The sequence below is a fragment of the Euwallacea similis genome, chromosome 24 (genome assembly GCF_039881205.1).
Source record: "Euwallacea similis isolate ESF13 chromosome 24, ESF131.1, whole genome shotgun sequence".
Lineage (NCBI taxonomy): Eukaryota > Metazoa > Arthropoda > Insecta > Coleoptera > Curculionidae > Euwallacea > Euwallacea similis.
In genome coordinates this window covers 654,763-668,146 of record NC_089632.1, presented here as the reverse complement: position 1 = coordinate 668,146, position 13,384 = coordinate 654,763, and the positions used below count along the sequence as shown (strand labels likewise).

Here is a 13,384-nt window from a genome sequence, read left to right as displayed (position 1 = left end):
GTAGCCTAGAAGCCGCTAATGGGGCTCTATCGGGGGTACGTCTATGTGCGTTACACCTCCGTATCAATACTTAAGGAGGGTGCGAAACTGAAGAAGCTCTCTTTTCTCGCTACTTCATCACGGACTCGTACGCGTTAAACTCTCGTCAACATTCTTTAAATAACGCATTTCTCGATATTGTATAGTTGTTAATGTTACCAATAAACCTTTGTTAAGTTAAGAAGGTTTAGTTTCTTTTATACGCGAAAACAGTGTCTCTGAGACTGCGAACTCAGGGTGGTCCTTCATAATCGATCAATCCAGTTCACGATCTACGTAGTTCACGGTTATCGTATCGAAAGGGGTGAATCGACCCAACCACGTACACGCGCCAAATTTGGACCTAACAGGGGGTGTCAAAATTGTCCCTGAACATTCGAGCCCAAAATTACGAAGTATTTGAAAAATTTTCAAGCTTGAACAAGTTAATACGTGTGATCGCGTATTGTTTGAGATTCATCGAGAACTTAAGACTGGCCAAGGACAAGAGAAACACGGGTCACTTAACTCTCGCGAGGTTCAGCGGGGTGAACTGCTCATGGCAAAATTAGTGCAGTCGCAAGCCTTTTCCTCTGAAATTCAAGATCTAAAACGAAAGAATCACATTTCAAGGAAGAGCAAACTAAACTCTTTATCGCCGTTTATTGACCAGGACGGTGTCGTAAGGCTTGGCGGGAGAGTAGCTCATTCGAACCGCCCGCATGATAGCAAGCACCCGATAGTTTTACCGGCTAAACACCCCTTTACAAGGCTTGTCGTGGATCGCGAGCACAAGCGTACGTTCCATGCTGGTATTCAAGGTACGTTGTCCCACGTGAGGCAAAAATACTGGCCCATTAATGGCAAGCAAATCGTAAAGACACACGTTGGAAAATGCGTGACGTGTTTCAGGGTTAGTCCCAATGCCGCGATTATCTCGAAGATGGGCGAGCTACCCAAATCCCGTGTAACCCCGTCGCGTCCATTTTTATCCGTGGCTGTTGATTACGCGGGACCCTTCGAATTAAAGGACGGTAAAACTCGGTCCAGAAAACTAATAAAGGGGTATATTTCTATCTTTGTTTGCCTCGCGACCAAGGCGGTCCATATCGAGGTCATCACGGACTTAACTAGTGACGGTTTTTTAAGCATGTTGAAGAGGTTTGTTTCAAGACGCGGTCTCTGTTCGAACATCTATAGTGATAATGCTACGAACTTCGTGGGCTGCAACAATGAGCTCATTTCGATACAAAACCTGATGAATTCCAGTCAATTCAAGGCCTACACGTTACATTCAAATATACGATGGCAATTCATGCCGGCCAGGTCCCCTCATTGGGGCGGACTTCATGAAGCAGCCGTGAAGTCATGTAAGCACCATTTAAAGCGTGTTTTAAACGGTACCCACCTTCATTATGAAGAGTTCTATACTCTCACCACGCAAATCGAGGCGATCTTGAATTCAAGACCGTTGGTTCCCATGAGCTCCGATCCTAATGACCTCAATGCTTTCACACCGGCTCACTTCCTGATTGGACAAGAGCTCACGGCCATACCCGAGCGTGATCTAACCAGTGATAAGATCAACTTCACGAAACGTTATCAGCACGTACAACTTATGAAGCAGCATTTTTGGTCCCGCTGCCAAAAGGAGTATCTTCATCACCTCCAGCAGAGGAACAAGTGGCAACGCGCTAGCGGCCCCAACCCACATGTTGGTTCCCTAGTACTATTGAAAGAGGACCACGTACCGCCCCAATGCTGGCCCTTAGGACGAATCGCCGCCCTCCACCCAGGGAAGGATGACATTGTGCGGGTCGTGACTGTGAAGACTAAAAATGGTGTCGTCAAAAGGGCCGTCACGAGAGTATCCTTACTGCCGGTGCAATAGGCTCGTTGACGCCTACGCGCCTGCAAGATTAAGTGAAGTGTCCGCGTTTATTGAAAGTCAGAGCATAGCCTTTCAAGGGGGGGAATATGTTAAGACTGTAACTAGTCACATCGGACTATTTCTTCAATTAAGATACCCGATGCTACGCCCCTGTATTTGTAATTTCGTTTTAGTTCCCGAATCCTACTAGGTTTTTTTCTGTAAATTATTTTAGTAATAGTCACGTGCATTCAAGGAATTCTCAGCGTTAGCATCCATCATCCCCAGATGGTGGTTGTTTTATGATTGGGATCTCCAGCAATGTTCTTTGTCGGAGCCATAATGTCCGTCCAATTTAAACGCCGCTCCGCCAGCATGGCCAACGAAGGTCCAGTCAGCTATTCATCCGGACGTTGCGCGTTAACACGATGAGTAGCCGGGAAGCCGACAATTGCTTCCAAGTTAGGGGTACGTCTATGAGTACCGGCCCTTAGCTCTATTATTTAAGACCCAAAAAATGTAGAAATCCCTCTCTCATCTATCATCTCTCAGTGCAACAACATCACGACCAAGACACTGTGAGATCCTCAGCTACCTCGCGCACCCCTTTCCGACTTGTAACAACCACTCCGGGCGTGAATTATTAAGTTAGTTAAGTGCATTACTTCGTGTATTGTTCAATGGTACAATAAATGAATTGTAAAGTACTCCCGAGTTCATTGTCCGCGAGTTACGAGATCCTGTAAAATATTCACGAGGGTGGTACTCGCGCCAATCGAGGAACGAACCTCCTAACACGAACAGTATCAGTATCAGTTTCATTAGTGTCGGTATTCAATCATTCATCAATCTCTCGTATTCTGGTCTCTCGTGTAATATAATAAAGTAATTTTGAATCAAAAACATGTCTGACAAGTGCCAAAATTGTTCCAAGTATTTTCGAAGTCGATCCTGTGTGGGTTATAAAAAAATTATTAAATCAAAAGAAGAAGCTAGACTCTACAGTGAATGTTGTAATAAAAAAATTGCAATCAATGAAGCTCTTTGCAATAAATGCAGACTTCTGAAATATCGCAATGCACCAAGAACAGAACAGAGTGTGGAAATTCCAACAACTGTAGACGAAATTAATCAAGAACTGCCTGTGGAAGAATGCGAAAGAACATCTGTGACTACGGAAGATACGAATCAATCGCAATTTAGTTCATCTTTAGGAAGTAGTGATTTGACTCTTACCAGTGATGATAGTGATTATAATTTGGAACATAAGCTGCCCGAAGATTACGTAGAACTTCCGTTTAAACGCGTCACTTGTTCTCACGCACATTGTGTTATTAGTTATAAAAAAGAAAATATTAATGTAATTTCATTAGAAACAAGAATTGAAGTATTTGCAAAAAAACAAATTTTCATACCAAAAGGTGATCGTTGTTGTAGCGATCATTTAATAGGACAAAGCTTTTATGAAGATGTACTTTCCAGTTTGCATATTGTGTCTCATACAAGTGCGATTGAAATATCTGAAATTAAGGTGTTTTTGCATTTACTATCAAATCAAATGCAATCTTCAATGTTTCAAAGAATTAATAATCGCAATGATATGTCGGAGGATTAAGTGAAAACGTTGACTGGTTTATCATGGGATAATATAATAAATCTTAGACGATTACTCACTTCCATGAGGGATACTAACACAAGATCAATACTGCAAGCCCTTTTTATCTTCTTATTTAAACTAAGAACTAGAAATTCCAATAAAATTATTGCCAACATTTTTAGTATAAAACATGAACAGTGGGTGTCTGAGTTTTTCAATGAAATAATTGGAGGTTTTGAAAGAGACATTTTACCTTTTCATTTTGGAGTGTGCGAGTGCAAGTGCCATTTCACGTGAAGACATCATAGCTAACACCACCAAAACCGCAAAAAAATTTTTCAATTTAGGCGAAAATCAGCTGATACTAATTATTGATGGTACCTATATTCGGCATCAAAAAAGTAAAAATAATTATTATCAAAGAAAATCGTATTCCGGACAAAAAAAACTCATTTATGTAAGCCCTTTACTATATGTACAACAAACGGTTTAGTAGTGGATTTCGCTGGACCATTCTATGGCACTGAAAACGATGCTTCAATAATGAAAGTGGTTTTAGAAGATCCAACAGGCATAAGTTCCATTCTGTTACCAAATGATATATTTATTGCTGATCGTGGATTTCGGGATGTCATAGAAAATATAACTCAAAAAGGTTTCAAAGTATTTATACCAGTAATGAAAGGTAACCGAACTCAATTAACAACGGAGGAAGCTAATATGTCACGTAAAATTACTAAAGTCAGATGGGTAATCGAAGCTGTGCATGGTATTATTGGTCAGCAATATAAACTTCTACATCATCAAGTACACAATGCACTTTTGCCTAAAATGAAAAGATTATGCAAAATTGTTGGTTTTCTGCATAATAAACATAATAAAAGATTAGGTTCAGACGGTGAATTGAATGACATTATAGTGCAATATATAGATAATAGATTAAACATGCCTAATACGTTGAGTCAAAAAGTTTTAGTAGAAAAGTGGAATCGCAGAAAATCTAAATTCAAACAGCTCAATACAAATGACCTTCTTGATTTTCCTCGCTTAAGTGAAGACCAGTTGAAAGTGTTTTTTACTGGCTCATATCAATTTACTGTAGCTGTTTCTTATTTGGCCGAGTTGATGGATAATGATAATTTATCAATAAAGTACGTAAAAGACGCACCTAATATACTAAAAGCAGAAGTTAAATCACGACACATAAACAGAAAAATTTATCGTATTTACATTGATTATGTTCCAGATGGGACATACTATGAAAATATAAGACGTTATTGCTGTGATTGTCCTAATGGCAACCGTACTGTAGGATGTTGTTCCCATGTGGCGACCATTATATACTATTTGTCTTATGGACGATATTTATCTCGTATTTTAAGACCAGCCGCAATTTTATTTTCAATTTTTGAAAAAACTAAGACACCAGTGATAATTAATGAAGATAATGATGAAGACTAATAGTTGATTAAACTGTAGAATATAATAATATCCTGTATTAGATATTAGTTATAATTTATTATTTTTTACTTGTATTTGTATAAGTTATTATTAGTTTCTATTTTATACTCGAAACATTAACGAATACAAATAATTGGTGACGTGCTTTTGGTTTTTTATATATTTGAATGTGTTGCGACCCTTTTTAAAAATTGAAATTTTTACAGGAGATAGAATTTGGACCATATTATAACATATATTAAATTTGTGATTGTCACTCAAAAAAAAATTAAAAAATAGCATATACATTTTTTTTTTTTAATTTTTGAAAATATTGCGACCATCTAAAAATTATGAAAAAAATAAAAAAATATTCTTCAGAGTCTCAGTTACACACCAGTTTTTGATTCATTTTTGTACCTCTTTTAGTTCCTGAGATATTTGAGTTTAAAGTAATAAAGGTACTTAGGCGATCTTTTTGACATATTTCAAGGTCACCTTGAAAAATCGACCCAAAGTCAAAGCAGATATTGTTTTTATAACCGAATACATCTATTCTACACAAAAAATTTGAAATCCCTTTCATAGGCCGATTCGCCATGCTTATCCTGCTGTACCCTTTCCCAAGAATCCCACTGCTGTACATCTGTGATATTGGCTGCAATTAGCCATAGTTATAGAGAAAGTTGTAAACTCTGGTGATTTCAAAGAAGAAAAAAAAACCTGACTAGAGGCAGACAAAGGACCAACTCATGGTACCGTGGAGGACGTCCAATTTCAGTAATTAAAAAGGGTCGTTACCATGCGACATGGGAAGGGGAGTGGGAACTCACTGTTGAGTCTTCCACCCACTTCTTGACTAGTTTACTCTTGATCTCATCAGAGATTAGAAAGTCGCAAAAGTTCTAAAATTACCTTTGAAATAATCAGACATCAATTACTTGTAAAACACATTTAAGCTAAGAGCTTTTGTTAATATACATTCAAAAAAGTCAAACAAGTAATTATTTCAATTCAGTTTCTCTCGGTCTGACAAAAACGAGAGTGGTCCTTCGGTAACAAAAAGTTTAGAACCAGCCGCGGAAGCAGAACCCACTAATTACAACATTGTCCAGGGGAGTGACAGAAATTCCCCCAAGACAACGATCTTGTAAGTGAACGGGGCAAGTTTGCGTTTTTTTTGCTGTTTCACCCCAGACACGAGGGGGACACAGTTGGTTGGCAGTGCCGAGGTGAACTGTATCTCTTTTGTGAATATCTTATTTTTATCCGAAGGACCACAGCTTATTTGGCGTTGAACCGATGCAGAATGAACACACTTGATAACAAAACACTTATATTTATTTAACTAAATGTCCAACACTACTGCACAAGTGGCAAGAGTCATAACAAAGTGTAAAGTTAGGGTAAACTAGAGAACCACAAGCGACCACCGGTTATTAAGAACTTTTGACGATCGGGAGTTTTTTTTGGAACAGGGCAAATGTTATGTTTTAATTGAGAGCAGTATTGAGATCCTACTAAGGCTGTAGGAGTATAAAAAGAGAGTTGGAGAGGTGTTGAAGAGGCGTTGCGTGTTGTGTGAGAGACTATATGAGACCGACTGAAAAACTTAATTTTCCCACCGAATATGAACCTCATCTTATCCATATATATTTTTACCACCTCATAGTCATACCAATTAGTGTGAATTATTAGTGCAGTGGAATAAGGATTGCTTATCAATACGGTGCTATGAAGGTGTGAGAAAAATGATGGGTGAGAAGAGTTATGAGCGTAGGAAGAGTGTGGAATGTGTATGCATTTGGATAATGTAAACACTGCCCTTAAGGGTGATTAAGAAGGGTTTACGTTGACAAAGAAAGAAATTTATTATTGGGTGAAGATGTTGGGTATTTTTCCAACACTAGGTCACCCATGATAGGTGCTAAACATTGAGGGTTGAATCGCGAACAGATAATGCAATTTTTTTATGGTAGCCCTGATCAAATTACTAGAAGCGACAATCCAAAATGTTTCCCTTATGGACAAAAGCAATAGTTGAAGACCGGCGTGTTGAAATCCTATACTCAACCATAAGTTATCCAAATTAATAATAAACAGTTTTTCTAGCGGCGTCTAAAGACAAACGGATTGATTTCCTATGTACGTAGCAGTAGACTATTAATTTGGGGAACTCGAGAGAAATGCATACGTAGCAGTTATGATTATATATTTTTCTTCTTAGAGTTAGTTCTATATATAAGTTTAGTCTGAAGATTTGTCGTCCACAAGACGTACACGATTCTTGGTCCTCTCTAATTTCTTTCTTTTTGGATAATAAAGTTATTTCATTCTAAGTTGTACCTCTTATTATCTCCCAAATCCAACACGGCGTGCATTAGCCTTTTATGCTCATGCTCGCACAACATCCGCGATAACCGATGTTTGAGGGAAAGGAGCAAAGGATGCTTCTTATCATAGTGATAAGGCGAGTTTCGTAGCCTTCCTCCTATCCTTACTACGCCCTCACTGTCTATAAACGAACTCAAGCGCAAGAATTTACTTTTAGGGTCCAAGGCGACCCACCTACTGAAACGATCAAATTCGTCCGGAAAACTGTCCTTTTGAGCCATCCTGACTGAAGTTTTAGTCGTATCGTTTAACTCGAAGCTTGACAATGAGCCGCTCATGACATCCCGTTTCAGCGACCTCGAACGACAATTGCGAATAAAACGAAGCATGCATGCTGTAATTCGAATCAATCGATTGAAATCAGCGTAGCGTTCAAAGAGGTAGTCCCCCCGCGGACACGAGCTCGAAGACACCCTTCGGAGCACGAACCTCTGGCACCTCTTTATGTCCTTCAAATGTATTTGGCCAATGACTTTCCATAGAATGAAGGAAGGAAGGGCTATTCCACCAGAAGCTCAGTTCAATGAGTTTATTGGGAAATACGCATCTCGATAATAGGTCTGCAGGGTTTTCTTTCATGGGAACGTGTCGCCATTCTTACTCCCCTGCAAGCGATTGGATCTCCGATACCTGTGAGCTAACAAAGATTTTTAGGCTACTGGGAGACATTTTTAACGAGTTCAATACACAATAGTCGAATTCGACCAGCATACACACCTAGCAAACTGCAATCTAGCGGAAGCCCTTATTTTACTCATTAGCCTAGCCATAACTAATGCACCGCACAGCTCTAAACTAGGAATGGTTAGGGACTTTAACGGACTTCCCTTGCTTTTGGCGTACAATAGCCTCATTGCTATATCACCATTTCTATCAAAAGATCTGATGTAAACGGTGCTACCATAAGCTGCCTCGCTGGCGTCAGAGAAACCGTGCAACTCATGGCATACAGCATCCAAGCATGCGATGTGGCGATAAATATTAACTTTATTAGGACTTGGTTAACTCACTGCGAAAGTTAATCCAAATCGTATGTAAATGGGGAGGAACTGACTCATCCCACGACAGCTTTTCCAACCAAAGTTTCTGAATGAGGATTTTAGCGACAATTATAGAAGGAGACAGCAGACTTAAAGGATCAAAGACTTGCGAAATGCTTGATAAGATGGTGCGCTTGGTCACCTTCACTCCTCCCTCCGAAAGGCGAATTTTGTAGGACAGAATATCAGATGAACACTGCCAAGTTAACCCTAAAATCTTAGCCCTATTGTCACCATTGAAATTTAACACCTGAAAGTCTTCGCTTCCTTGACTCACTGAGCCCAAAATCGCAGGTTCGTTAGAAATCTACTTTCTTAATTTAAATCCGTCGTCCGACAATGCGGCCAACACCCTGCTACAGACCTTGATTCCTTCCTCAATTGAATTTCCTAGGTGAAGGAAGCCATCAACATAGAACGACGATTTTATTATCAATAACGCGTCAAGTTCGCACTCCTCGGCTATTTGATGAAGACACTTCACGGCCAAAAAACTGGCACTGGCTTGGCCGTATGTTACGGTATTTAATTCGAAGACCTCGATAGGGGTTAAGAGCAGTTTCCTCCAAAGAATTCTTTGCAATGCCCATTGTTTAGGCTCAATCGATACTTGCCTATACATTTATGTGGATATGCCTGCCACAGAATCTATAAGTCTTAAATAATCGTAACTTTTATCAAAAACTAAAGAAAAATACTCGCGACAGGGTATCGTCTAGTGTTTCTTATAATTTTAGTGTAAATTCTTGTTAATACGTATAGGATATTTTAGAATCAAAACGTGCAATTGTCGGGCCCAGCATCCTCGTGATACGCCTATGAGCGTCACTAGTTTGAGAGTCACTCCCGCCAAGCACAGGGTTTTTTCACCCATGATCTTTGGATAATGGATGAGCTAAGTGGTGGAATTTCTAGTGGCTTCTCTGTCGAGACTAGTACTGGGGTGCAATCATGATTACGGAAAGACCCAAAAAAGGCCAAATCGTGCCCCCCAAACGTTACGCTTTAACGCGAGTAGTTATTGGTCCAATAACTACCCTATAGTCTAAGCACGCCTATGGTTGTTCTCCAGTAGATGGGGTATTTAAGAATTTGCAACATGGGACAGAGCTCTCTGGCAATCTTGCACCCCTACGTCTTAGGACCTTACTCTTGGTTCTCAACTACCGGCTCATGTGTCCTCTTACTCGTTAAAAAGTGCTTCCCGTAAATGAATTTGTGAAGTGATTCCCGGAGGATCGAGGGGAAATCCTGGAGGAAGTATCTAATCCCGTAGTTGGTCTTACAACGGATTCTTCGGAAGTTCATAGTCGACACGTCGTAAACAATGAGTTCGGGAAGTTTTACTGCGACATCCGGCAACAGAGAAGAGACACACAAGTTAGTTGTAGTTTACCTAACATGAGAACGGACCCCATTGTACAATTAGTCTTAAGTTGTAGTGTCCTAGAGAGAACTTTCTTTCTTGTAATCCCGTTACTTTTCAAACTTTCCTAGGTTAAACTGTAAAAGTACCGTTAAAGGATCTTTTAGAAAAACTTAGTTGGTACTCCTTGGCAAACAAAGATTGTACGCGATAAATTTTTTCTGTTATGAATAAATTCATTATAAAGTAAAAGAATGTCCTACAATAATTCAAGAAGCAGCAAGCAGGCTTTCTTCGATTCGTTAAGAGGCGAAGGAGATGATTCCCCAAGTACCATTGAGGAAAGGGTAAGTATGGTCGACAAGGCAAGAACACAATTGACCCAGACGACACCGGTGCCTCGCCCGCTACGGTCCAATAGCCCCAAATTCCACAATACAGACCTTGGTCTCAGTAAAATTATCCTCAACTTCCCAAAACCTTTTCAAATCAAACCCGATTTTACGGCTAATTTGTCGCGAATTAATGCTCAAATTACAAACTGTGCTGCTGATGTCAACCTGCATCATTGACCCGGAGACGACCCATTCGAACCTAGTTTTCTGCAGAATAGGACTATTCGGATCAAGGTTAATTTGACCAAAACACAACAATCTATAGAACAATTCGTTACCTATTAAAAAGGTCTATTGGACCAGGCTTATTAAATTTTGAATCCCCCAACGTAATGTTGGAAGAAATTGTTAGGACTTGCGACGTATTGTTATATCATGGATTATAGTTATGTTATTTATTAGTTTAAATGTTCAAAGTGAGTTTAAGAAACTGATGCTACGCCCATGAACAACCCTAGCCATTGGGTAATACTGTTGGAATTCCCAGCGCTTAACACCATCTTCGGCTGAGGGTAGTTATTTTATGATTGGGATTTCCAGCACTATTCTTTGTCGGACTAAAATTGCGAATCTAAATTAAAGGTACCGCCAAAGAACACAATGGCTGGGCTCCAATAAAAGCCCAGCGACCATGCCTCTAAGTGCTACTCTTTAACGCGACAAGGTAGCCTAGAAGCCGCTAATGGGGCCTTATGGGGAATACGTCTATGGGTGTTACACTTCCGTATCAGTACTTAAGGAGGGTGCGGAACTGAAGAGGCTCTCTTTTCTCGCTACTTCATCACGGACTCGTACGCGTTAAACTCTCGTCAACATTCTTTAAATAACGCATTTCTCGATATTGTATAGTTGTTAATGTTACCAATAAACCTTTGTTAAGTTAAGAAGGTTTAGTTTCTTTTATACGCGAAAACAGTGTCTCTGAGACTGCGAACTCAGGGTGGTCCTTCATAATCGATCAATCCAATTCACGATCTACGTAGTTCACGGTTATCGTATCGAAAGGGGTGAATCGGCCCAACCACGTACACGCGCCAAATTTGGACCAAACAGAAATGTTTAGTCGATTAACATCCACAACGGCACCAGGAGTGAATCCGGTAATCCTGGGCAAAACTAAACATCTCAAAGAAACTTGGTAACACCTGCGTCGGGCACACTACGTTGCAACTGTGTGTTATTTCCGTTGTCTTTAATCCCAATCCTTCGACCAGCATTTCGAATTTGTCAATCTTTATCTTTAATCTTTTACATAACGAAGAACTAATGAAATTCGATTGACTTCCCGAGTCCAAAAGTGCGCGCACCTTTAAGCGCGCTCCCCCAGCACTATGAATCTCTACCAAAGCTGTAGACAGAACAACGTGATTTTCCGAACTTAATGCAGATAACAAGACACGATGTCCCAAATTCTCCTCCGACTTGGAGATCGCTTCTTGTTCCTTGTTGGGCTTAAAGTGCAACAATGTATGGTGCTTGACCGTACACTTGGTACAATGCTTTGCACAACAATCTTTTCCAAAGTGCCTTAGCTTTAAACAATTCAAACATAATTTGAGTTGCTTGACTTTGTTGATCCTTTCGCTGGGACGCATAGCCAGAAAATTTTCACAATTAACTAATAGGTGATTTGCCTTACACACTACACAGTTCAAATCACTTTCCACGAAGGTTTTACCATTTTCCCTATTGTGTGGACCCTGTATTTTTTTCTGACTTAGTATTGCTCTTCTAACGCTCGATTGCTTCTAGCACGTCTGCTCGATTTTTTAGAAGTTCTCTCAAAGATTCCCATGAGGGAACCTCTTTCTTGTTGCCCTTCGCCTCTTCCCATTGCCTTTTCGTTACTCGGTCCAGCTTGGTACCTACGAGATAGGCTATCAAAACACCCCAGTGTTCGGTTTTTTGGCCCAAAGCCGATAACGAACCTAGATTCTTCCCTACGTTATCAATTAAGTCCCTTAATTTATGAGCAGATCCCCTATCTATTGAGTCTATCTCGAATAGCGCCTTCAAGTGCATATCCACACGTACCCGTGTGTTATTGTATCGCTCACTCAAGGTTGTCCATGCGATATCATAATTATCAGCTGAAAATGGCATAGTTTCCAGAACCTGAGACGCAGAACCTTGCAACAACGTCCGCAAGTAATGGAATTTTTGAATTCGATTCATCAAGTCGTTATTGTGTATCAGGCTTACATACATATCCCGAAAACCTAACCACTCGTTATAGTCACCAGAGAAAGTGGGAAACGAGATAACTGGCAACTTGACGCCGCCTAAGGGGTTAGGAGGCACCGATTGATTTGTATTGCTGACTTCTGCCGATCTATCAGCCTTACTAAATTTATTTAATAAATATTTGCCTTTAGCCTTCAGCTTATAGAATCGGTCTTCAAATTCAGCTCGTTCATTTAATTCCTCATCATAATCACTAGCGTGTAGCTCCAACTCACTTTGGGCGACCTCAAACTTATCGAAAATAGTGTCTAATTTATTTAATCTTTCTACTAATTCATTGATTTCAGTACTACTTAATCTATTATCCAAATCCAAGTTGTCGATAAATTTCCCAAACATAGCAAGTTGAGCCTCGCATGTCGTCCTAACCACGTTTAACTTTTTAAGTTCCGCAGCAGATGCCATGATCTCAACAAATTAAAATATATTTGACTATAAATCAATATGAGCGCTAATACAATAAGTTAACAAGTACGGCCTGCAATTTGTAGCCAATCCAAAACTTCACAAAATATGCAGCTACGATAATGCCAAATCTTGTGATACGCAAGATACTATTTGATCACTTACAAGTAGCAAAAACGAAGCAATAAGGGTCAAAGAAATAAGGACGAAAGGACTTACTCACTTCCCAAACAAAGCTCCCTGGCTTCCACGATGATCCAGACACACCAAGCTTTTCTTCTTGGGCCACGACAACGAACGATTTTCTTGTTCTGGCACGTGGAGCGATTTCTGTCAACGCCTACAGGACAACTTCTTGGTTTTGCACGTGAACGACTTCTACCACGACACAAACGACGAACGACTTTTCCACGAGCCCGAATTCAGCTCGAAGGACCAAAATGTTAAGGTTCCTTCGATAAACTAAACCACGAAAACATCAATTTGGTTTACGAAAGTGGATTGTATTAATTTTCACTTATTTAAATAATGACAAAATGTTGGTTTAAGTATGAAGCGGGAGTTTGCTTAACTGGGCAAATTACGAACTACGTTTACGATCGCTTGTCTAGAGCG

At 40.0% G+C, this 13,384-nt stretch overlaps 2 protein-coding genes across 2 annotated transcripts; both read right to left on the bottom strand.

Moving 5' to 3' along the window:
* Positions 1–7,255: 7,255 nt before the first annotated feature.
* On the bottom strand, positions 7,256–8,981 carry LOC136416645 (uncharacterized). The gene is made up of 4 exons (XM_066401917.1): positions 8,724–8,981; positions 8,374–8,666; positions 8,037–8,315; positions 7,256–7,616 (listed from the first exon to the last, which is right to left on the bottom strand). The coding sequence occupies exons 1-4, from the start codon at positions 8,979–8,981 to the stop codon at positions 7,256–7,258; spliced, it is 1,191 nt and encodes a 396-aa protein (XP_066258014.1).
* A 2,870-nt stretch (positions 8,982–11,851) lies between these two features.
* LOC136416644 (uncharacterized) lies at positions 11,852–12,769 on the bottom strand. The gene has a single exon (XM_066401916.1). It carries the CDS (start codon positions 12,767–12,769, stop codon positions 11,852–11,854), a length of 918 nt encoding a protein of 305 aa, XP_066258013.1.
* Between the last annotated feature and the right edge of the window lie 615 nt (positions 12,770–13,384).

What these genes read in the sequence shown, in the direction of transcription:
- LOC136416644 (XM_066401916.1), bottom strand. Translation starts at nt 12,769, where the DNA reads ATGGCATCTGCTGCGGAACTTAAAAAGTTAAACGTGGTTAGGACGACA.
- LOC136416645 (XM_066401917.1), bottom strand. Translation starts at nt 8,981, where the DNA reads ATGTATAGGCAAGTATCGATTGAGCCTAAACAATGGGCATTGCAAAGA. An exon ending in GAAAAGCTGTCGTGGGATGA is followed by an intron (nt 8,316 to 8,373) that starts GTCAGTTCCTCC and finishes GAGTTAACCAAG; the next exon opens with TCCTAATAAAGTTAATATTT. An exon ending in GCTAGATTGCAGTTTGCTAG is followed by an intron (nt 7,617 to 8,036) that starts GTGTGTATGCTG and finishes TTGTCGTTCGAG; the next exon opens with GTCGCTGAAACGGGATGTCA.